Source organism: Bombus impatiens, unplaced genomic scaffold (genome assembly GCF_000188095.3).
Source record: "Bombus impatiens unplaced genomic scaffold, BIMP_2.2 scf_0135, whole genome shotgun sequence".
In the NCBI taxonomy this organism is placed as follows: Eukaryota; Metazoa; Arthropoda; class Insecta; order Hymenoptera; family Apidae; genus Bombus; species Bombus impatiens.
In genome coordinates this window covers 2,799,518-2,821,787 of record NT_176554.1, presented here as the reverse complement: position 1 = coordinate 2,821,787, position 22,270 = coordinate 2,799,518, and the positions used below count along the sequence as shown (strand labels likewise).

Here is a 22,270-nt window from a genome sequence, read left to right as displayed (position 1 = left end):
TAATAATACATCACCCAAAACTTCAAAGCTAACTGGGGGAAATATATTTTTGTTTATTTTGTTAATATGTTTTTTTAATAAATGTTATAAAAAAATAATTTTATTAAAAAGATGAAAATAAATAAACAAATCACAAGACATAAGAAGCGTAATATAAAACACCAGTCTCTTTGTACATACAATTAATTTGATCATGCATAAGTCCTTTTGTTGGGTAGCTGAAAAATGCCGAAATACTTGCACGGATTACGTGCATTATATTAATATTCCAACGAAGCATCTGGTGTGGTTGACGATTCGAGTGCGACTTCTTCGTAGTCTCTCTCTAATGCGGCGAGATCATCACGCGCTTCTGCAAACTCACCTTCCTCCATACCTTCTCCGACGTACCAATGAACGAATGCTCGCTTGTGATACATAAGATCGAACTTGTAATTTAATTTAGACCAGGCTTCCTCTATAGCTGTTGTGTTCGACAACATTGAAACCGCCCTTTGAACCTATATCATATTTAACTTTGTAATTGCATTTTAAAAATAATATATAAATTGTCTCAAAATATGTTCAAATAACTGAATTAGTGCTTCAACTATAGTATGTTTAATCCTTTAATTATAGCGTATGGAAACAATATCGTGAAACATTAAATTTACTCTTTAATTATTACTGATAATGACAGACATATTTATGTAATAATTGATACCTTGGCGAGGTCTCCACCCGGAACAACAGTAGGTGGTTGATAATTGATGCCGACCTTAAAACCAGTTGGACACCAATCAACGAAACGTATACAACTCTTCCTCTTCATAGCCGCAATTGCCGCGTTCACATCCTTTGGTACCACCTCTCCGCGATAAAGTAGGCAGCAGGCCATATATTTTCCTTCTCGAGGATCGCATTTGACCATTTGATTGGATGCCTCGAAGCATTCGGACGTTATTTCTGCTACAGACATCCCTTCGTGGAAAGCTTTATCAGCCGAAACCACCGGCGCATAAGTCGCCAGTGGGAAATGAATCCTAGGATATGGTACTAAGTTCGTTTGAAATTCCGTTAAATCTACGTTCAGAGCACCATCGAATCTCAAAGAGGCAGTTATCGATGATACCACTTGGCTGATAAGGCGATTCAGATTCGCGTATGAAGGCCGCTCGATACCAAGCTTCCGTCTACATATATCATAAATTGCTTCGTTATCCACCATAAACGCGCAATCCGAATGACCGATTGTGGTGTGAGTTGTCAGAATCGAGTTGTATGGTTCTACGACGGCGGTAGATACCTACACATTATTTTTCTTTACGTAAGGATACTGTGTTACCCAACTTCCCATCGTATATACAAGGTAATTATAGATAAAACAAACGCGAAAAAAATATCTATCAATTTCTTTCTTTTTGGCTTTGCATACTTGTGGTGCTGGATATACGGCAAATTCTAATTTGCTCTTTTTCCCATAATCATCGGACAGTTTTTGCATAAGCAACGAAGTGAATCCCGACCCGGTGCCTCCTCCAAACGAGTGGAAGACGAAGAATCCTTGAAGTCCAGTACATTGATCCGTCAACCTTCTCACTCGATCCATTACAGAGTCTATTACTTCCCTACCGATGGAATAATGACCACGAGCATAATTGTTTGCAGCATCTTCTTTACCCGTGATTAATTGTTCAGGGTGATATAATTGCTTGTAAGGTCCTATCCTTACTTCGTCTATAGGAAATTTTGAAATATTCGTATTTTTAACATCACTCGTTATATCAGCCTTCCATAGAGCTTCAAAAGATTTTACGATTTATACAGTTAAAATTTTCTTTTTATGGAAATTAAACTAACCAACAACCGTAGGCTCTAAATCAACCATCACAGCACGCGGTACCATCTTGCCAGAACTGGTTTCATTGAAAAAGGTATTAAAACAATCGTTTGTTCCGGACACTTTGTCTGATGGTATCGTTCCATCCGGTTGAATTCCATGTTCCAAACAATACAATTCCCAACACGCATTACCCATTTGAACACCTGCTTGTCCCACGTGCATTGAAATACACTCACGCTGAAGCAAAATTTATAACTTCCGTTAACGATTAACAATTAAATAAAAATAGTCTTCTGCAATAAAAAAAATGCTCTACATCGTTTGTAACTTGAGAATAAACATATGTAATTCATTTTACATTGTACTGAACATTGTTAAAAAGAGATATATTGCTTGTGTAATAGAGTATTATGAATTTCATTTACGTCATACCATTTTGATTACTTTAGAATAACACGTATATCTTGAAATATTATTTGAAATTTTCTTGGATTGTCGAACCGAAAAAGAATTAAAGATTTTTCTTAATTACAAGAAATTTTGGAAGTCAGTCATCCGCTACCCAAGAAAAATCCTGTGACAATTTACTTCAGTTGTCCGGACAACGAAATTGTGTAATAAAAATAACAAAAAAAAGGAAAGTTGAAAGTCATCATATATATTGAAAGTCATCATATATATTATTTTATTGATATTTTCATCGAATAAAACACGAAAACCTTGATAAAATGACAAACATATGTTCATTACATTATGTTCATGTTAGATTATATTAGATCACATAATATTACACGATAAGCTTATCTACATAGTTACAGAAGTTTCATAAGTTTTTTCATTTATTGCTTTTATTTATCTTAGTTCCTTATCTCCATAAAACATTACTCATTGCAATTTTTAATTGAATACATGATCAGTGCTTGTAAATATATTTTTTAACGCAATTCACCTTGTTCTCATATTATATATGATCCATTGCACGCTGCGAATAAAAAAGGAAGGATGTAATTCTTCCTTCCCTTTCATTAGTACAATTTCTAGAAATAGATAGTTAAAAATAACCTGTTAATGTTTGGGATAAGTTAATGCCCTTGACATTTTCATCACATCCTATCTTCCCACGAATACTATGCATTACTGTGCAATAGTTTGTGATCTCGAGAGCCTTATGTAATTACATACGTTCAATCGATCGTGCGCGTGTTGTGCACGTGTCATGATTTGTTGAATCATTTCTTAATAGGTTCCTTACTATCTCGTAACAGAAAACTCCTAGCAATTAGTTGAGAGAAACGGAATTGTTACTCGTGACTCCTTAATGATGACGCGAAGAATTACTGTTGAATTAACGTAAATGTACCTAATGCTTTTTAGAGTGACTATTCAAATTCTTTTGTGCGGCATGGTTTATTCTTGTAGAAATAGCTGTACTATGTGTAAAACGATCGATCATGGATTCTAGCAAGAAGTATGACAATCCCAATCCAAAATTAACGGCGAATGTTTTTAGTAAACTGATCTTTTGGTAAGTTTTCTATGTTAATTATAATAATTTTTTTAAAATAGAGCTATTGTTATATAAAAATATTTATTATTATATTTAAGGTGGCTGAAACCCCTATTCTGGTATGCTAAGGATCATGATCTTGAGATTAAAGATATCTATAATGTCATGCCAAATGATGTTAGTCAACATCTTGGAGATAAACTCGAGAGGTAATAAGCATATGTACATAAGGATAATACTAATATTTTGGAACTGATAAAATTCATATCATGAACTATGTTTGTATTGTCTCCATTCTTGTTTAGGAACTGGATTAAAGAAGTTAAGTCCGCAGAAGGAGCAAATAGAAAACCTAAATTTTTTAATGCTTTAAGAAAAACATTTATGTGGTCATTTGCTCACTATGGAGGATGGCAGTTTTTCTTAGCAGTTGTTTTAAGGTAAGAGCGAGAAGTTTCTTATTGCATAATTTTTATCATTATAATATATATTATTTACTATTATTGTATAATTTTTAATCACTATGGAATTCTAGGGTTATTCAACCATATGTGCTAGGTCTTCTTATCTGGCACTTTGATCCTAGAGCAACATCCACAGCTAATGAAGCATACATTTATGCTTCAGCTGTTATACTTATAGTCTTATGTGGAGCTTTAATTACTCATCATTCTATGTTAGGTTTAATGGAAGTTGGAATGAGAGTGAGAATAGCATGTTCCTCTCTAATGTATAGAAAGGTGAAAACAAATTATTATCCATAAATTTATATTTATCAACTATTGTTACTTAAAATACCATTGCTTTTAGATTTTGCGTTTGTCAAGATCTTCTACTAATGTTACTACTCCTGGACAAATTATAAACATAATGTCAAATGATGTAGCAAGATTTGAACAATTATTTATAGCATTGCATTATATTTGGATCTTACCCATTCAAGGTGCTCTGATTACTTTTATGATATGGGAAAGTGTAGGAATCGCATCTTTAGCTGGTGTTTTTCTTATAACTATGCAAACTGTACCTGTTCAAGGTATGTACATATGTCATCATGTATCATTATTACAATTTTGTTTGTGTAATAGCCTTTTAAATTATAAAAGAAGAAACTAACTAACGTGGTTTTATTGTAGGATATCTAGGAAAATGGGTATCAAAATTAAGATTAAAAATCGCAGTTAGGACTGACGAAAGAGTAAGATTAATGTCAGAAATAATTGGTGGAATTCAAGTTATTAAAATGTATACTTGGGAACAACCATTTGAAAAACTTGTTAGCTTTGTTAGAAGGTTTTCTTCAGTGTTTTGTTATGTTATTATTATTGTTATACAAGTATTATAAATTATTAAATGTGTTTAAAATGTATAATTACTTTTTAGTCAGGAGATAGACGTACTAACAGTTGCATCGTACTTACGAGGTTTTACCTTAGCTACTTTTGTGTTCACCGAACGTACAACATTATACTTTACAATTATGGCATATGTACTTCTCGGCAACACTATATCTGCCGATAAAGTATTTTCGATGGCACAATATTTCAATATCCTCCAACTTACTATGGCTATATTATACCCTATGGCTGTATCTGCTGCTGCAGAGGCTCATGTATCTATTAAGAGACTTGAAGTAAGAGAAATAATTATTATCGTTTTGTTCTATGTGGATTTTATATATGTAATTTATAACATAACATATTTTTAGAATTTCCTTTTATTGAAAGAAAATAATAACATAATCCAGTTACAACAAACCAATGGAGATGGTAGTATTATGATGAAAAATATTACAGCATCTTGGACAGAAAACACAATTGCAAATACGTTACATGATATCAATGTTCAAATAGAACCTGGTAAGCTTTATGCTATTGTTGGTTCAGTTGGTGCAGGAAAGGTAATATATCCTCATACATATATATATATATATATATATATATAACTTATATATATATACCTATATATATATATAATTATATAGGTATATATATATAAGTTATATATATATATATATCTTCAAAAAGTAATGTCTTCATTGTTTGTAATGCAGAATGCTGCTAATCTTCATGTACATTTTCAGAGTTCATTTCTTCAATTAATTTTAAAGGAACTACAACAGTCACATGGAGAAATAAAAGTAAATGGTACTGTATCTTATGCTAGTCAAGAAGCGTGGTTATTTTCGGGTACAGTGCGCAATAATATACTTTTTGGGCAGTCTTATGATAAAGAAAAGTATAATGATGTTGTTAGAGCATGTACTCTCATTAAAGATTTTCAGCAGTTTAATTACGGCGACAGAACTTTAGTTGGAGATAGAGGTGCAGCACTCAGTGGTGGTCAACGAGCAAGAATTAATTTAGCTAGGTACATATCGACAAGAAATAAACGGTATTATGTTGAAATATTAACTTTAAGAACCACTTTTAATTCAAATGATCATTACAACAGGGCTGTATATAGGAACGCGGATATTTATTTATTGGATGATCCATTATCCGCAGTCGATACTCACGTAGGAAAACAATTGTTCAATGAATGCATCAAAAATTATCTTGGAAATAAAACAAGAATTCTTGTAACACATCAGGTTCAATATTTGAAAGATTGCGATTACATTATTCTATTAAACAATGTAAGTAGTAATAATCAAAACTGTCATTATTATATTACTATGCTATTTTTATGTTATATTACTTTTATAACATTGTTATGTTATAAAGTAATGTTTATTTTAGGGCAAAATCGAATGTGAAGGTACATTTACAGAAATTCAAAGCAAACGTACAGACTTTTTACATATGCTTTCGACAGAAGAAAATAAAGGAGATTCGGAAGTCATGGAAATTGATGATAATACTAATCCTGATTTATCTATTAATTATGGTAATGGTAAAGATGATGATGAAACAGAACCGAAAGAAACTGAGGAATTAATGGCAAAAGGAAATGTTTCTAAATCTCTTTATTGGAAATATTTTCGAGCTGGAGGATCTGTCTTAATGATTCTGATTTTTGTATGGTCTTTAATTTTTGGACAGATTGGAAGTAGTGGTTGCGATTATTGGGTTGCTTATTGGTTAGTATCTATTATTATTTCCTTTTAATAAGAGTTATCTTGTGTATTATCTCTCCTTTTTTGTTTTGTTCTTTTTTCTTTTTAGGACAAAACAAGAAGAAATACGCATTAAACGCAATAGTATTAATCATACAGTTCAACTATCGGAACAAAACCACACAGTACCGTTTTTCGCTGACGGAGATACAAATAAATCAATGAATGAAACGACTTTATTGGAGATGGATGATTTTAATAGTACAATTTCAAAGTTGTACCCATTAAAAAATGAAAGTTTTGATAATATTGTTAGTAATTTTACTTTGCTTCTTTTCCATTTAAGAAATAGCGACGAATCTTATTTTTTATTTTATATGTATAGACGTGGACTATTAACGCGAGGTCCAATACAGTTTACCTCCATCGTGACACTGCTTTGTGGATTTATGGAGCATTCATCCTTACAAGCATTGTATTGACATCCACAAGAAATATTGTATTTTATAAAATATGTATGAATGCTAGTAAAAATCTTCATAATCTTATGTTCTCGTGTTTATTAAAAGCGCCGATGCTATTTTTTGATACACATCCTTCTGGTAAGTATTTAAAATTATATAAAATAAAATTATACAAAATAAAAATATTATAATGTTAAATTTTAGGTCGCATTCTAAATCGTTTCTCAAAGGATGTTGGATCAGTAGATGAAATTTTACCAAGAACGATGATAGAATCCATCCAAATATTTACAGTAATGGTTGGAATTTTAGTTCAAGTTTTCATTATTAATTGGTGGACAATATTTCCAATGTTTATCATGGGTTTCTTATATTGGCAAATACGAAATATTTATCTTAAAACTGCGCAAGATATGAAACGCTTTGAAGGAACTAGTAAGCATTTTGTAATTTATTAGATAAATATTATTCAGAATGATTAATGTAATATTATTAACAATTCTCTATAAAATTTTAGCCAAAAGTCCTGTTTTCTCCCATGTTAGTTCTTCCTTATTAGGACTAACAACAATTCGTTCTGCTTGCGCACATAACATGGTTCGGAAAGAATTCGACGTTCACCAAGATCTTCATACTAGTGCTTATTACTTGACAATAGCAACAAGTACTGCTTTTGGATTTGCATTAGATGTTGTGTCTATTTGTTTTATTGCTTTTATTACCTATAGCTTCATCATATTGGATGATGGTAATTTATAAATTTATGCTGTTATCAGAAAAGTAATTAACCTTATGTCATTAAATATCTATTCACATATTTTTAGGAAATACATTTGCGGGAAATGTAGGATTAGCCATATCTCAAGTATTAATATTATGTGGAATGCTTCAGCATGGAATGCGTCAAACTGCAGAAACAATATCGCAAATGACAAGTGTAGAACGAATTCTACAATTTACACAGCTCGATAAAGAGGGACCATTTGAAAGTGAACCTAATAAAAAACCGTCTGCACAGTGGCCTTCTAAAGGAGAAATAAATTTCGATCATTTATATTTACGCTATGAAGATTCCGCACCACCAGTTCTTAAAGATTTATGTTTTACCATTAAATCTGGAGAAAAGGTAATTTATTATTGTTTATCAACGAAATTAGCATATTATCTATATATTTAAATTAACCGTTAAGTGTTGCATTTTTAGGTAGGAATAGTCGGTCGCACTGGTGCTGGTAAAACCTCTTTGATATCAGCTTTGTTTCGTTTGGCTAAACTCGAAGGTGCTATTTACATAGATAAATTAGATACAAAACAAATAGGTCTTCATGAATTACGAAGGAAAATTTCTATTATCCCACAAGAACCTGTATTATTCTCAGCGACGCTTCGAGATAATCTCGATCCATTTCATGATTTTGATGATGCTATTCTTTGGGCTGCCCTCGAGGATGTAGAATTAAAATTAAGTGTTTCTTCTCTAGACTATAATGTTGATCAAGGTGGAGCTAATTTCAGTGTGGGGCAAAGACAGCTACTCTGTTTAGCTCGAGCGATCTTAAGAAATAATAAGATTCTGCTTCTTGATGAAGCTACCGCTAATGTCGATCCTGCGACAGATGCCTTAATACAGAAGACTATTCGACAAAAATTCAAGAGTTGCACGGTATTAACCATAGCACATAGATTGAATACAATCATGGATAGCAACAAAGTGCTAGTTATGGATCATGGAAAAGCAATTGAATTTGATCATCCCTATGTTCTACTTAAAAATGAGCAAGGCCATTTCACTAGTATGGTCAAAGAAACTGGGAAGCTAATGTTTGAACAACTCAAAAAAATTGCAGAAGAGGTATATTCATATTAAATATTCTCTTGTTTATAATATCTGTTTATAACAATTTGTTGTAATTTGTATAAATTTTTATCAAATTTTAGGCTTATAACAGTGTCTGCACCGATGCAGAATTGCAGTCACTACCACAAATTCATAATGGTGAAACAGTGAAAGATAATTAGAATTTTGGTAAATACTAATATTGTTCCTACTTACATAATTATTTATTTTATATTTAATGTATAATGACACTTCTTGCGATCAAAACTTCTTTGAAATACTCCAGCTATAATTTTTTAAACTTTGTTTAATGTAAAAATATTGTCCATACACAGTGAGAATGTTCACAAGTAAATTTACATAAGCAGCATAAGTTTGCATCTGCAAAGCATTGTACTTCATATATAATAGTATTTTTGATATTGTTTAGATATTTTATAATGCAAAGTATATTTTATATATGTTGAAAAAGATTACTATATGAAATTATATGTAAATTCAATGTACAATTACTTTTTAATAAAATATATGTACACAAATGTATATATATATATACATATTGTCCCAAACTTTTTCTATAATTTTTTGTAACAAATTAATTACACAGATCTATTCTAATATATTAATTTTGTATACTGTAAATAATAAGACTTCATTATATAACGACTATAAAAAGTATTAGATTTCTTTATTCACACTATTAAATTGTATAAGATATTAGATTAACTTAACAGCACCAGTTTTAACTAAATCAGCTACAGCACTATATTGTATAATATGTTGGGAGCCTGGTTCAAGATCTATTTCTTCGTCCATTGAACCAGGAAGTAAGATTCCATTAATTCTATCATTAGCCCTTAAAAATACATATGCTTGCATATTAGGTTTTACAGCTAATGTATCAACTTCAAATGTCTGAAAATTTCCAGGCATATGTTGTAAAGCAACTGTTTTAAAAAGTGTTTCGATACTTGCAAGAAACTCTTTTGCAAATTGTAGCTCTGCAACTGATAAGTAACAATCCTCAGAAGATCTGTTAGCTTCTTGAGAAAGTATGTGAATGGTATATTTCTCAATTTTCTCTAATCGAGCCCTGAGATAATTACTTATCATATATTTAATCCTATCTAATTCCATTCTATGTATCATTAATCTTAGATCTCCTTTGTCTAACCTCTTCATGTTTTCTTCCATATGTGTGATTTGCTGCAGCATACACTCAATCAAATCAGACCGGTGTGGTAAAATCTCAGGAGCGAATTTTTCGTTTAGCCAAGCTTCCTCTATCGCTAATAAAACACTTTGAGCAGTTAGTTCTTCCTCTTCCTGATCACTGTCCTCTGCTATCAATTGTGCTCCTGTATCAACTTCCATGTTTTGTATCGTTTACAAAAAGTTAGCGATCTTATAAACTTTTTAATAAATATACTTTCACTGGAATATTAATTCGTGCTTTAATAATAACTTAATTACTACAATATCGGTTAATCACCGAACAACGTACAAAAAATCATAGTATTAACTTCCAAAATACAGACAAGTCCGATAGCAGGGTTTATCGAAATGCTAAGAGGTTACATTTCTCGAACAGGTGTTCTGTTATTTATATTATATTATTCATATTCTATACAAAATATGTTATATATAGTTTATATTTTTCCACAAATACTGTAAAAGCTACTATATGTAATAAAATATTATAATAAAAATTAATAAAAAAAAACAAATGAACGAATTAAATATTGTTATTTATTATACATAAAATTAAGACCATTTGTCCATATATAGACATATATTACAAATGCATATGTACGAAAATACAACTGAATGCAAGAAGGATTTTTTCTTATCTTATACATGTTTTTTCTTCAAAGAACTGTATGATACTGATTTGTTCATCGAATCATCAATTCGTTTCTAAGTCGATTGTCATTTTATGGATAATATAAACTGTTCTGCCAGCGCGCATGTTATCGTTTTAAATTCAGCGAGTCATAAATAATTTAGCCCTAAGAATGGGAAGATTAAATTACCTATGTATTATGCACCATGTGACCGAATTCGATATTTCTCATTATTTAAACTTGAACCGCGAAATGTATTTTTAAATTTGAAATAGATACATATGTAAATGAATGAATGATTATATAATAATTATTATTTTTAGATTATTTCTATATTTCGATTTAGGTACTATGAAAGAACGTGAATGATATTACGTAATCATGATATATATAGATTTATGAAGAAGTTAATTTCTGAGAAAACCACATAAGGGTGGTTTCTCGAAGAATGTGACTATCCAAGTTAATGAAAAAGAAGAAGAGTACATTACATACGCTATTATAATAAGCTTCTTATAGCATGAAACCATATTAAAGTTTAAATCTACATAAAACTTATATAGATATCGAAATCACGAGTTTACTAATATATTCGCTTAATTATTGTATCTCATTCTTCGAATCGATGGAATAAACGAAGACGAAAGAACGAACAAGAGTCTCTCGTTTTTTTCTTTGAATGTATGTCAAACAACTAAGAATGCAGGCGGATATTACTGTAGGGATTATGGTTCGAAGTTAAATATAAAAGATGTAGAAGGGTATCAAAAGGATATGGCGATTCTTCGTGTTCTATTCCTACTTTAGCGTTGTAAGGTTTCTGTGTGTGGCACTAAAGATACACCAAAGGTATTCTTAAATCCTCGTTAACTTAATAAAGTCCTTCTTAAGACTGTTTACCGTCTTAGATCGTAACAACATATAGAAAACTAAACGTAAGGGTACATATGGCAGGGTCGAAGTAAGAAATCGGTTCATATTTAAACGAAAGTCGAACGGCGGTGACACGAGCCGCATCCAACAGTGGACCTAACAACCTACCTACAACCTTCTGTTAAATTTCAAAAACCTATCGCGGTCAACCGAAATCGAACTGAGACGTGTACTTGGATTAGTTCGTTCTACCACGATTTTCTCCAAGTAGCCTAAAGGTGAGAAACGGAAACGGAGTGATGGTGTTTCGTTCATTTCAAGTGTTCTCGGAAAGTCTGTGCATTAAAATTTTCTGATAATGTTACATAACTTATTTATAGTGATGATAGAACCCAGACTTGGGCAAATTTGATTTGAAACGATAAGTCTATTGTACTTTATCTACTGTTGAACATTTTGTATTTTGAACTATTCATTCGAACTATTTGAATGTTTAAATAATCAAAAGGAAAGAAGGAGGAAAGAAAAAAAGCACAAAGTCTTAAGGGAGTGTTTGAACATTTACAGATTCCAGGATGATTTCTGCTTTGGGACCCAGTTATGAGGCCTACGCATATGGAGCCCAAAGGTTTGCAAATCAAACGGTGGTTGACAAGGTTCCACCTGATATGCTCCATTTAATCGACGCCCACTGGTATCAATTTCCACCATTAAATCCGATGTGGCACGGAATCCTTGGATTTGTAATAGGTCTGCTTGGTTTCATCTCGGTTTCGGGAAATGGCATGGTCGTCTATATATTCCTTTCGACAAAGAGTCTTCGCACGCCAAGTAATTTGTTTGTAATCAACCTTGCTATCAGCGATTTCCTTATGATGTTCTGCATGTCTCCACCTATGGTGCGTAAAAAAGCAATTTTTATTTTTTCGATCCTTGAAATAATTCCAATCGAAAAGTGATATCTCAACTGTATAGTATCAACTAACTGTATAGTATACTGTATCACCATTAGAAATATTATCGCAACTCAAGCATATGGAATAAATTTGATATAATTTGTTGTTTAACAGGTGATCAATTGCTATTATGAGACATGGGTACTTGGGCCTCTCTTCTGTCAAATCTACGCAATGTTGGGCTCCTTGTTCGGATGTGGCTCCATATGGACGATGACGATGATTGCATTCGATAGGTACAACGTGATCGTCAAAGGTTTATCTGGTAAGCCATTGACCATTAACGGAGCTCTCCTTCGTATACTGGGGATATGGTTGTTCTCCCTGATTTGGACTATCGCACCTATGTTTGGCTGGAATAGGTAATTCGGTTGATCGCGATAATATTTTGATAAGTGTTATTAATATTTCATTCGAGGATTGATTACGAGTAACGAAACTTGATTCTGTTTTTTAGATATGTACCAGAAGGTAACATGACCGCGTGTGGCACTGATTACTTCAGCAGAGATATAGTATCCGTCTCCTACATCCTATTATATAGCATCTGGGTTTACTTCTTCCCACTGTTCCTCATCATTTGGAGTTACTGGTATATTATCCAGGCGGTAGCTGCCCACGAGAAGAATATGCGCGAACAAGCCAAAAAGATGAACGTAGCTTCTCTGCGATCATCTGAAAATCAAAATACTAGTGCTGAGTGTAAATTGGCAAAAGTATGTAATAAATTTCTAATGTAATGAATATTTTATTTTAAAATTTCTTTACATATAACGGAATATTTTATAATGATTCTAGGTTGCCCTTATGACAATCTCCTTATGGTTCATGGCTTGGACCCCGTATCTGGTCATCAACTGGTCTGGCATCTTCAGTCTCGTTAAGATCAGTCCGCTTTACACAATTTGGGGTTCTCTATTTGCTAAAGCCAATGCAGTTTACAATCCGATCGTTTATGGAATTAGGTAGTTATATTTACATAAGTTTAAATCAATATAAAATTAAACTTTTCTTTTCCTTTTCCTCTCTTCCAGCCACCCGAAATACCGAGCTGCGCTGTTTGCAAGATTCCCATCATTGGCATGCGCCGCCGAACCAGCACCCACAGACGCTACATCTACTGTTTCTGGTACAACTACTGTTGCAGACAACGAAAAATCAAATGCATAAAACAATAATATATGCCATGGCTGCACCTTACTTATATTCGAACTGTGACGCGGTCAATCAGAAGAATATAGATTAAAATATACCTAACTAGGTAAGAATAACACCAAATTTTATTACAGACACGATTTGTAAATATTAACACCTGATATGACATTAAGAAATATTTTTTATCGATAACAAAACTATCAATGTGGTCAATTAGACATTCAAAATTAAAGCAGTTTAAATCGAATATGTTTGAACATTCAAAAGTATAGCCTAATGGCCAGCACATCTAATTCGGTAAGGAACAACTCCAGTATACGAAGTCATTGTATACGCGACATTAAATGATCAATATTTGAATCGCCTGTGATTGAATGCGTGATGCGCATCTCACCACAATGCGGATCATTTTACATCAATTCATAGGTATGATTTTAATTTTGTACATTTATTGCGTAACAATATACATGGTCACTTTGGTACACCAGGTAACAGCCCTATGTTTACTAGATTAGTAAGCACATCACATTCACCATGAAACATGAAGGGAACATCTGTACCTTAATTTTATAAAAGCAAATAAATTCTGCAAGCAACTATATCTATAAATTTCATTATTTCCTTTAAAAGTGCGAGCACCTCCTTCTTAAATCAATTTTCGGATAATATTTAATTTACAAAACGTTCTATGTATTTACAATAAAATAAAATAACATTCAAGTTTTCGATTCATTTTATGAGTTTCCACCAGCTTCTGAAGTTTTCTCCCCTCCAGCGGTTTGTTCTTCCGTTGAGCCACATACTAAGAACGGTAGTTTTTCCTTTAACGCGGCTCTGTATTTTGGATGACTATATGGTATATTTATAAAATAGATCGTTAGCATTATTTTTTAATCATTGTCTTTTGTTAAGGTGGCATTAATGTATTCGTAAAATACATACCTAATTCCATAAACGATCGGATTATATATTGCATTCGCTTTCGCGAAGAGAGAACCCCATATTGTGAAAAGGGGTGTGATCAGAGATCGATTAAATATTCCAATGTAATTGATCACAAGATATGGTGTCCATGCCATAAACCATAGCGATATTGTCGTTAGTGCTACCTAAAAAATATATTTATATTTCATAGAATTAAAATTAACACTTTAATTGAGTTAAATACACAATGCGGTACCTTTGCTAATTTTGCTTCAGCACTAGCACCTTGATTTTCTCCAGATCGTAAAGAAGCGACATTCATTTTTTTTGCTTGTTCTTTCATCGCTTTCTCATGTGCTGCAACAGCCTATAAAATGATAATGAATGTATTACAGTTACACATATATAACTAATAATTAACATAATTTCAAAATACATACTTACTGAAACAATAAAATAATAGCTATAAATAATGGTGAATAATGGAGTGTAATAGACAAAAAAAGAATAAACTAATATATACGACTTGGAGACCCAATCTTGTGTAAGGTAATCTGTTCCACATGCTGTCATATTACCCTCTGGAACATATCTAATTGATAAGTACGGTATATTAATAATTAAGCATACTCACTAGTTTACATATATAGGAGATACATTTTCATAATCAAGATATTACCTATTCCACCCTACTAAAGGTAAGATTGTCCATATTAAACCAAAAGACCATATACCCAAAATTTGAATTATGGATCTTTTGATGGTAAGAGGTGTTCCGGACATCCCCTAAGAATATTCCACTTTCTTATCATATTATTCTTATTGTAATTATTAACATACCTATTTATATATGTGTACATGTGCATGTATACCTTCACTATAACATTATATCTATCTAAAGCAATAGCTGTCATGGTCCATATAGAAGCGCATCCACATAATGATCCAACCATTGCATAAATATCACACATTAAGGGGCCTAAATAAAAGTTTTAAAACATAAAGTTTTGTAAAATTAAGTTTTCCGAAATTATATGATAAAAATTTCTTACCAAGAACCCATGTTTCATAAAAGCAGCAAATTACCATAGGTGGACACATGAAACCCATCATAATGAAATCGGAAAAAGCAAGATTTACTACAAGAAGATTACTTGGTGTTCTTAGAGATGGTGTCATTATAAATACATAAACCACTACACCATTTCCACACCATCCCATAATACCTAATACTATCATAACTAAACCTAAGACTTTATGCCATAATGGGTTCAATGGAGGAAACCGATACCTATATTTCAAAATTTAATAAAATAATATCAACATGGACTTCATTGCTATTAAAAATAACAAATGTGCTAATTACCAATATGTATCAATTAAATGTAACATCTCCTCAGGCACTTTACTAACAACTGTTTGATTATTGAAACGCATTATTTGCCTTGCAAAATGTGGTTCTGTAGTAGTTGTTAAAATGGAAATATTTGGAGGCATGGCTCCAATGAAACAAGGAGTTGTTGCATTGAATGTATACATCATAAACTGGCTTTACAAACTGAATTTAAATTCACACTAAAATATAATTTTGCGTAACATATTTCTTTTAACTGTTCACATACTACAACTGCAACTACAAGCAGACTACTCTTCTTTTATATGCTTGATATGGTAAGATCCAATAAAGTCATCCAATAAAATATTCAAATGAATTTATGTATAGCCTTAATAAATGCATTTATATTGCTCTTACAAAGGATAGTATGATGTATGAACATTACCGTCATTTTAAATTTAGGGTAATCTAATCAAAGTGAAACTTTACATATGCTCTTAAGCGTAAATTGGAATAATCAATATAGATTCAGTTAATACATGATGTCTTATTATAATATACAGCTAAAAAAAAGTGACTTAAATATATTCTATGTATATAATTTATATATTTTATTACATAAAATATAATTATATTACAAAGTCATCATTTTATTGCTCTTGAAAGTCTACGAATGTGTTGACTGTAACCTTCTTGAAGAGCCTCTTCTAATTGTTGTGTTATGTGTGATAAATTAACAGGGTCAGTTTGAAGTAATACATGCTCAATGTTTTCATCCTTGCCAGGATCCTTTATAGATAAATCCAAAGTAATGAGAGGAGCAACTTGTTTCAATAATGCTCTTGAAGCAATCTATGAAAAAATACATTACATATAATATAAAAATATGATATATTAAAGATGCAAAGTTCAAGGATGAAATAATATAATACCTGGACTTCAAATCTCCATTCCATATCATGGTATTCTGGCAACTTAAATCCAATATCTCTGAGTGTATCCAATATTTCATCTTTTTTAACATTATATAATTTACTTAATATAACTTCTTGTTGTTCAGAGAAACCTAAAGATATTATTGAATCTCTAAAGTCCTCAGAATTTAGCTGGAAAAGTTGAATATTAGTTAAATAATATTTTATAAATTAAGAGAAATACAAATAGATTAATAAAATTTATGTTACCTTATATCTACAACTCTCTATTAATAAATTAACAAGTCCTTCCACTGAATTCTTAATTACACTTACTTCAACATCCAATTTCTCTAGAAAAAACAATTAAATTTTTAACACTAGACTTTCTTTTTAATTATTTTATATAAATAAGTAAAAATGTGTTTACTTACGAGCTGCTGCGTTATATAATTTAATATTTGGCCCTTTTTGCAGATAATCTAGTGCTAATTTGCAAAAATCTTGTAAAACTGGAAAAGATACGTAATTATTACTTTATAATGAAGTAAATCAGCAATAAAAATAATTTTACATACCTTGCGGTGTATATCCTATAAGAAGTAATACATGTTTTTTATGATCCGGTTTCAATGTTAATAACATTTTATTTTATTAAAAATAATACTATATAACTATTTACGTTAAATTTGATATGTGAATGACGGAGTTGTCAATCGCAAAACTTGCAAGCGATAGGAGAATCGCCATATTTACGAATGTAGAACGTACACTATGTTTGTATTCTTGGGATATAAAAAGTACTGAATTTTTCATTCATATCTGTTCATATTAAAAATATGTTATAAATTTTGTCCATAATAAATTTTGCAATATATATAGGAATATACCTCGTCGAATAAGTATTCAATATAAACACAAGTAAAGTTAGGTTAAATAATTTTAATATTTCTTTAACATCATTACAATATTATTTTCAAGCTTTAGAATAATTATAAACACAGTTGTATAAATAAATAAATGTAAAAGCTTCACAAGAAATTTATTAACAAATTTAATCAGAAATAGGAATAGTGACATTTATGGTTATATGATCTTTTTTCTTTTGTGATATTGACATAACAAGCGACAACATATAATTTTTTTTCATGTATAAAATTATGCTTTAGGTTGAGAGAGGGATGCTTTCACTTGAGCTTGTTGAAACATCTGTTGATATTTCTCCAATGTTTCACGATGTGTATCTTGTTTCTTATCTAATGTCGTTATTAATTCTTCCACTCTTTTCCTAAAATTATAAAATAATTATTCTTGATCTTATATATATATGATATTCTTATATCTGGTCACTTACAATTCAGAAGAGATATATTCCATTCGTTTAGCAACGTTTTGTTTTGCTTCTTCTACATCTTGTTTAATGAGAACAGGTCCAATTAATTTAAAAACATCATCCTCTGATTTCAAAAGATCTAATTCTTTTTTTACGGCAATATTCTCATTTAATTGTCCATCCAGCTGTTGCCTTTGATTCAATGCTTTGTGGTAATCTGATACAAACAGAATCTATGTGTAACAGGATATTTATTAATTATAATTACACGATATATCACGTAAAATATGATATATGTACAGAAATTAAGAATACCTTTTTGAACCTGTTTGTACTTGTCTATTTCTGTTTTTAAATTTTTTTGAATTTCTTCCGTCATATTTGTCTGCAAAAGAAATATATTAAGAACAATAAAGAAATGTTATACGATAATGAGGTTAGGTTACATAAAGCACAAATATCCCATTATATTTCAAATATTAAATACATTTTACTACAAAAAAAAAAAAGAAATAAATGAACACAATTTTTTGGATATAAAGGTTGCAAATTACAATTGTTTTAAATCTTAATTTCCTATTTTAAATGTATCGTACCATTTCGAGGTAGTAATATTCTGTAACCTGTTTTCTGACTAACTATGCGACAAATATTTGCTAATAAAGGATAAAAGAAATAAGAAATTTTATATATAGAGAGATATTCTTTCTAATTAAATTTCTTTAATCTATTTTGTTTCAACTCTTCCACTAATTTAAATGCGTACTGCCATATGACACATGCATAAACACAATCCTAGGGATGTACAAATTAGGAATAAAAATCAACTATATGAAGTTATTTAATAACATTCGGATTACCATATGAATTAGCTTTATTAGAAATGATATAATTTTTTATGTTTAAAAAATAGAAAATTTCTATAAAACATGAAAAAATTAAGAAAATGGAGAAATGCAATTTATCGATCTCTCGGAAACCTAATTTAAAATTTAAGATCCGAGTAATGAAATTTTAAACTTCATAAAAAATAAATAATCTTTTTCTTTCTTAAAAAAAACAGCGTGATTATTATAATTATTAAACAAGTTTTTTTTTTCAAAGATGTAAGAGAGAATGTAATTTTAATATCTGATTTGATGAAATTTGATATTTATATGATTAAAGAATGGATATGAATTTAAAAAAAAATGCCAACAAAATATAATAAACAAAGTCCATTTTATGTGAGGTGGATACAACACTATCTTATATCTTCCAATTTCAAGTATATTTTTTCAATTATATTATTTATTTATAATTATATAATATATTATATTATATATTTTATGTTTGTTGTTGCGTGGCCTTTCCAAGATTTTCGCAAATTTGGTGCGGTTACAGCCCATAAAATGCTGAAGCACTCTGTTCGCGTAACAACTTCAAACAATTCGAAAACTAACTCGATGTTTAAATGAAGAAATACATAATGAGAAAGATTAACTTGAACAAAAATTTATATTTAAAACTGATTATATTTAAAATTGAATACTTATAGTAAGTAATGAAATTTATTTAGATTTTGAGCTCAGCATGACGGTTCTAAAGATTCAACAATTCTAACGATTCTCACTTTTTGGGGTCGCAGAGTAGTCCATTTACCTTCTCGAATTTACATGACAATCTACGATTTATTTTTTATCCAATAAGACAAATTCTTATTAACTAGTGCTAATAAACATTAATTTGATTGGAGTTTACAATATTAGAAGGAGAGCGATTCATACCTTGGCAATTTTTTCCTATGGTAACGAAAGTAAATACGAAATTTGAGAGTGAATGCAGCTGTTACTGATAAATAATTTTAACATGTAATAAATAAATTTGTTAAATAACTTTTGTTCGATGCCTCGGCTGCGCTGCTGTACAGTTAAATTTGCAGCAGTAGAATTTACCTTATTATCATACAAAATATTCACGATAGAGGGAGTCACATGCCAAAACCAGTTCATAACACTATATAGTCTTCTATAATGGTCGCTAGATGGTAACACAGTTAATAGTATACATTTTTCACCATGATATGATGTCTATATTGAATTGTACTATAATTTGTATGTAATCGACAATTGTCGAGAAAGAAATTGGAAGCGTTGTTTGCATACGACTCGAAAAAATGGAAACAATATTAGAACAACAACGACGTTATCATGAAGAAAGAGAAAGATTAATGGACGCGATGGTCAAAGAAATGCTTTACAAAAAGCCTGGACATAGAGAAAGTATAAATTCGGAACATCGGTTAAAAATGCTGCTCGATCAGTACATGGATAGTACATCACATTTGCAAGATTTGTATGAAGATAAAGATGGACAAAGAAAAGAAGAAGTAAGTTAGATATCTTATAATTTATTTACCATCTAATAATCAAATTTTTATTACTTAGGTGCAAGCACTTTCTGGGCCAAATGAGTTTTCCGAATTTTACTCAAGATTGAAATCTATAAAAGAATTCTATCGTCGACATCCTAACGAAATAAGTATTCCAATGTCTGTGGAATTTGAAGAACTAGCCAAAATGAGGGAAAACCCAACAGAGGAACTTTCAAATCTTGTTGAATTTACAGATGAAGAAGGTTATGGGAAATATCTTGATCTCCATGAATGTTATGAAAAATATATCAACCTTAAAGGCATAGAAAAAATAGATTATATTACATATCTATCCACTTTCGATCATTTATTTGACATACCAAGAGAAAGGAAAAATGCTGAATATCAAAAATATGTGGAGTCTCTGTTAGAATATTTAACTGATTATTTAAGTAGAGTTAGACCTTTACTTGACATAAGTGCAGAGTTGGAAGAAGCAAATAACGAGTTTGAAACACAATGGGAGAACAATACATTTCCAGGATGGCCGAAGGAAACTGGTAGTGCTTTAACTCATGTAGGGGCTCATTTAGAACTTTCTGCCTTTTCTTCATGGGAGGAACTTGCATCTCTTGGCTTAGACAGATTAAAGTCTGCATTAATGGCTTTGGGTTTAAAGTGTGGCGGTACATTGGAAGAGAGAGCTCAAAGGCTTTTTAGTACGAAAGGTGAAGCATCTTTGGATCCAAATTTATTAGCTAAAAATAACAGAAATAGAAAGTCTGGAAAAGGAAGAAATTCTGAGAAACAAAAAGAGATTGCACATTTTGAAGCACAGGTTTACAAACTTGCAGAATTGGTATCAACTCAACGTGTAGCCACAAAAGAGAATGTTCAGAGAAAACAAGCTAGAACAGAAGGTGAGAGAGGAGATTCCGATGCTGAAGCTAGTGCTAGTGAGTCAGAAGAAGAAGATGACAATGAAGTACCTTATAATCCTAAAAACCTCCCACTTGGTTGGGATGGTAAACCTATACCATATTGGTTATACAAATTACATGGCTTGAATATTAGTTATAATTGTGAAATATGTGGGAATTTTACATATAAAGGACCAAAAGCTTTCCAAAGACACTTTGCAGAATGGAGGCATGCACATGGTATGCGTTGCCTTGGTATTCCAAATACTGCACATTTTGCTAATGTGACACAAATAGAAGATGCTTTAGCTCTATGGGAAAAATTAAAAGCTCAGAAACAAGCAGAACGTTGGCAACCAGAACAAGAAGAAGAATTTGAAGATTCTCTTGGAAATGTTGTTAATCGTAAAACATATGAGGATCTAAAAAGACAAGGTCTGTTATAACCATATTTTATCGTATTACAATGCTCCATACACACGCATTTCTATTGTATATTTGTTACATGTCTATTTTAATTCACACTATTTTATTTGTAATATTATGTATATTAAAGACGAATAAATATATTTATAAGAACTCAAAGAGACGCATTTTTGAGCTACATATTTATTATTAGTAAAGTTCGATGTACACATGTAATTTATTCATATTAGAATATTTAAACGGAAATATCAATTTAATAAAAACTCATTTTATAATAGTAAAATTAGTAAGAATTGTAAAGATGATTCAAAATTAAATTATCGAAAATATTAAAATATTTTATTATACATTTTTTTCTGAAGTCTTGAAAGCGGTACAATGTATTTAAATTTTAAGCCAAATTCAAATTTTCATTTACTTTTATTACTAATTTTGAAACTTATATTCCTCTATGGTAAAATTATCACAGGGACTTTAAGGTTCTTTACATATTTCTTCGACCAATGGGAATGCAGTAATTTTATACCCAGATATTCTAGAGTACGAGC

The 22,270-nt window shown here is 30.9% G+C and overlaps 8 protein-coding genes across 12 annotated transcripts; 3 read left to right on the top strand and 5 right to left on the bottom strand.

The window, feature by feature from the left end:
• Positions 1-82: 82 nt before the first annotated feature.
• LOC105680319 (tubulin alpha chain-like) lies at positions 83-3,008 on the bottom strand. 3 transcript variants are annotated; one of them, XM_024365361.2, is made up of 6 exons: positions 2,885-3,008; positions 2,772-2,804; positions 1,840-2,059; positions 1,415-1,716; positions 704-1,285; positions 83-500 (listed from the first exon to the last, which is right to left on the bottom strand). In XM_024365361.2, exons 3-6 carry the CDS (start codon positions 2,042-2,044, stop codon positions 261-263), a joined length of 1,329 nt encoding a protein of 442 aa, XP_024221129.1. In that variant the 5' UTR covers positions 2,045-2,059; positions 2,772-2,804; positions 2,885-3,008; the 3' UTR covers positions 83-260. The 3 variants fall into 3 exon arrangements, with proteins under 3 accessions (XP_024221129.1, XP_033174975.1, XP_012237093.2); XM_033319084.1 differs by lacking the exon at positions 2,772-2,804 and having other exon boundaries at positions 2,885-2,962; XM_012381670.3 differs by lacking the exons at positions 2,772-2,804; positions 2,885-3,008 and adding an exon at positions 2,255-2,760.
• LOC100746604 (multidrug resistance-associated protein 4) lies at positions 1,245-9,161 on the top strand. 3 transcript variants are annotated; one of them, XM_012381660.3, is made up of 19 exons: positions 1,245-1,348; positions 3,242-3,347; positions 3,428-3,538; positions 3,635-3,769; positions 3,865-4,069; positions 4,140-4,365; positions 4,466-4,622; positions 4,713-4,962; positions 5,038-5,229; positions 5,413-5,699; positions 5,784-5,967; positions 6,071-6,411; positions 6,497-6,698; positions 6,773-6,989; positions 7,056-7,286; positions 7,369-7,599; positions 7,676-7,977; positions 8,056-8,703; positions 8,790-8,870. In XM_012381660.3, the coding sequence occupies exons 2-19, from the start codon at positions 3,274-3,276 to the stop codon at positions 8,868-8,870; spliced, it is 4,074 nt and encodes a 1,357-aa protein (XP_012237083.1). In that variant the 5' UTR covers positions 1,245-1,348; positions 3,242-3,273. The 3 variants fall into 3 exon arrangements, with proteins under 3 accessions (XP_012237083.1, XP_012237084.1, XP_012237082.1); XM_012381659.3 differs by lacking the exon at positions 1,245-1,348 and having other exon boundaries at positions 3,274-3,347; positions 8,790-9,161; XM_012381661.3 differs by lacking the exons at positions 1,245-1,348; positions 7,369-7,599 and having other exon boundaries at positions 3,083-3,347; positions 8,790-9,161.
• A 139-nt stretch (positions 9,162-9,300) lies between these two features.
• On the bottom strand, positions 9,301-10,341 carry LOC100746252 (DNA replication complex GINS protein SLD5). Its single transcript, XM_012381666.3, has 2 exons — positions 10,193-10,341; positions 9,301-10,122 (listed from the first exon to the last, which is right to left on the bottom strand). The coding sequence occupies exon 2, from the start codon at positions 10,060-10,062 to the stop codon at positions 9,406-9,408; it is 657 nt and encodes a 218-aa protein (XP_012237089.1). The 5' UTR covers positions 10,063-10,122; positions 10,193-10,341; the 3' UTR covers positions 9,301-9,405.
• A 1,144-nt stretch (positions 10,342-11,485) lies between these two features.
• Positions 11,486-14,121, top strand: LOC100746131 (rhodopsin, long-wavelength). The gene is made up of 6 exons (XM_012381664.3): positions 11,486-11,683; positions 11,973-12,304; positions 12,476-12,723; positions 12,819-13,077; positions 13,160-13,326; positions 13,396-14,121. Exons 2-6 carry the CDS (start codon positions 11,981-11,983, stop codon positions 13,529-13,531), a joined length of 1,134 nt encoding a protein of 377 aa, XP_012237087.1. The 5' UTR covers positions 11,486-11,683; positions 11,973-11,980; the 3' UTR covers positions 13,532-14,121.
• Positions 14,122-14,250: 129 nt separating this feature from the next.
• LOC100746008 (rhodopsin) lies at positions 14,251-16,084 on the bottom strand. The gene is made up of 8 exons (XM_012381662.3): positions 15,807-16,084; positions 15,493-15,731; positions 15,313-15,419; positions 15,120-15,226; positions 14,885-15,032; positions 14,697-14,807; positions 14,459-14,625; positions 14,251-14,365 (listed from the first exon to the last, which is right to left on the bottom strand). Exons 1-8 carry the CDS (start codon positions 15,980-15,982, stop codon positions 14,251-14,253), a joined length of 1,170 nt encoding a protein of 389 aa, XP_012237085.1. The 5' UTR covers positions 15,983-16,084.
• A 275-nt stretch (positions 16,085-16,359) lies between these two features.
• Positions 16,360-17,464, bottom strand: LOC105680318 (COMM domain-containing protein 2). Its single transcript, XM_024365362.2, has 5 exons — positions 17,269-17,464; positions 17,125-17,202; positions 16,961-17,043; positions 16,709-16,882; positions 16,360-16,628 (listed from the first exon to the last, which is right to left on the bottom strand). The coding sequence occupies exons 1-5, from the start codon at positions 17,333-17,335 to the stop codon at positions 16,422-16,424; spliced, it is 609 nt and encodes a 202-aa protein (XP_024221130.1). The 5' UTR covers positions 17,336-17,464; the 3' UTR covers positions 16,360-16,421.
• A 251-nt stretch (positions 17,465-17,715) lies between these two features.
• Positions 17,716-18,857, bottom strand: LOC100745813 (prefoldin subunit 6). Its single transcript, XM_003486897.4, has 4 exons — positions 18,620-18,857; positions 18,339-18,408; positions 18,045-18,240; positions 17,716-17,978 (listed from the first exon to the last, which is right to left on the bottom strand). Exons 1-4 carry the CDS (start codon positions 18,620-18,622, stop codon positions 17,849-17,851), a joined length of 399 nt encoding a protein of 132 aa, XP_003486945.1. The 5' UTR covers positions 18,623-18,857; the 3' UTR covers positions 17,716-17,848.
• A 1,200-nt stretch (positions 18,858-20,057) lies between these two features.
• On the top strand, positions 20,058-21,872 carry LOC100745690 (splicing factor 3A subunit 3). The gene is made up of 2 exons (XM_003486896.4): positions 20,058-20,391; positions 20,450-21,872. Exons 1-2 carry the CDS (start codon positions 20,179-20,181, stop codon positions 21,740-21,742), a joined length of 1,506 nt encoding a protein of 501 aa, XP_003486944.1. The 5' UTR covers positions 20,058-20,178; the 3' UTR covers positions 21,743-21,872.
• The last annotated feature ends 398 nt before the right edge of the window (positions 21,873-22,270 follow it).

What these genes read in the sequence shown, in the direction of transcription:
- LOC100745690 (XM_003486896.4), top strand. Translation starts at nt 20,179, where the DNA reads ATGGAAACAATATTAGAACAACAACGACGTTATCATGAAGAAAGAGAA. An exon ending in ATGGACAAAGAAAAGAAGAA is followed by an intron (nt 20,392 to 20,449) that starts GTAAGTTAGATA and finishes TTTATTACTTAG; the next exon opens with GTGCAAGCACTTTCTGGGCC.
- LOC100746008 (XM_012381662.3), bottom strand. Translation starts at nt 15,982, where the DNA reads ATGATGTATACATTCAATGCAACAACTCCTTGTTTCATTGGAGCCATG. An exon ending in TTATGAAACATGGGTTCTTG is followed by an intron (nt 15,420 to 15,492) that starts GTAAGAAATTTT and finishes ACTTTTATTTAG; the next exon opens with GCCCCTTAATGTGTGATATT. An exon ending in CCGATCGTTTATGGAATTAG is followed by an intron (nt 14,366 to 14,458) that starts GTATGTATTTTA and finishes TATACCATATAG; the next exon opens with TCATCCAAAATACAGAGCCG.
- LOC100746604 (XM_012381659.3), top strand. Translation starts at nt 3,274, where the DNA reads ATGGATTCTAGCAAGAAGTATGACAATCCCAATCCAAAATTAACGGCG. An exon ending in GCAAGAATTAATTTAGCTAG is followed by an intron (nt 5,700 to 5,783) that starts GTACATATCGAC and finishes TCATTACAACAG; the next exon opens with GGCTGTATATAGGAACGCGG. An exon ending in TTTTGATACACATCCTTCTG is followed by an intron (nt 6,990 to 7,055) that starts GTAAGTATTTAA and finishes GTTAAATTTTAG; the next exon opens with GTCGCATTCTAAATCGTTTC.
- LOC100745813 (XM_003486897.4), bottom strand. An exon ending in GTACAAACAGGTTCAAAAAG is followed by an intron (nt 18,241 to 18,338) that starts GTATTCTTAATT and finishes TGTTTGTATCAG; the next exon opens with ATTACCACAAAGCATTGAAT. An exon ending in GAATATATCTCTTCTGAATT is followed by an intron (nt 17,979 to 18,044) that starts GTAAGTGACCAG and finishes TTATAATTTTAG; the next exon opens with GAAAAGAGTGGAAGAATTAA.
- LOC100746131 (XM_012381664.3), top strand. Translation starts at nt 11,981, where the DNA reads ATGATTTCTGCTTTGGGACCCAGTTATGAGGCCTACGCATATGGAGCC. An exon ending in TCTGCATGTCTCCACCTATG is followed by an intron (nt 12,305 to 12,475) that starts GTGCGTAAAAAA and finishes GTTGTTTAACAG; the next exon opens with GTGATCAATTGCTATTATGA. An exon ending in CCGATCGTTTATGGAATTAG is followed by an intron (nt 13,327 to 13,395) that starts GTAGTTATATTT and finishes CCTCTCTTCCAG; the next exon opens with CCACCCGAAATACCGAGCTG.
- LOC105680319 (XM_012381670.3), bottom strand. An exon ending in TTTAGAGCCTACGGTTGTTG is followed by an intron (nt 1,717 to 1,839) that starts GTTAGTTTAATT and finishes AATTTCCTATAG; the next exon opens with ACGAAGTAAGGATAGGACCT. An exon ending in CCGTATATCCAGCACCACAA is followed by an intron (nt 1,286 to 1,414) that starts GTATGCAAAGCC and finishes AATAATGTGTAG; the next exon opens with GTATCTACCGCCGTCGTAGA.
- LOC100746252 (XM_012381666.3), bottom strand. Translation starts at nt 10,062, where the DNA reads ATGGAAGTTGATACAGGAGCACAATTGATAGCAGAGGACAGTGATCAG.
- LOC105680318 (XM_024365362.2), bottom strand. Translation starts at nt 17,335, where the DNA reads ATGTTATTAACATTGAAACCGGATCATAAAAAACATGTATTACTTCTT. An exon ending in TATAGGATATACACCGCAAG is followed by an intron (nt 17,203 to 17,268) that starts GTATGTAAAATT and finishes TATCTTTTCCAG; the next exon opens with TTTTACAAGATTTTTGCAAA. An exon ending in ATTATATAACGCAGCAGCTC is followed by an intron (nt 17,044 to 17,124) that starts GTAAGTAAACAC and finishes TGTTTTTTCTAG; the next exon opens with AGAAATTGGATGTTGAAGTA.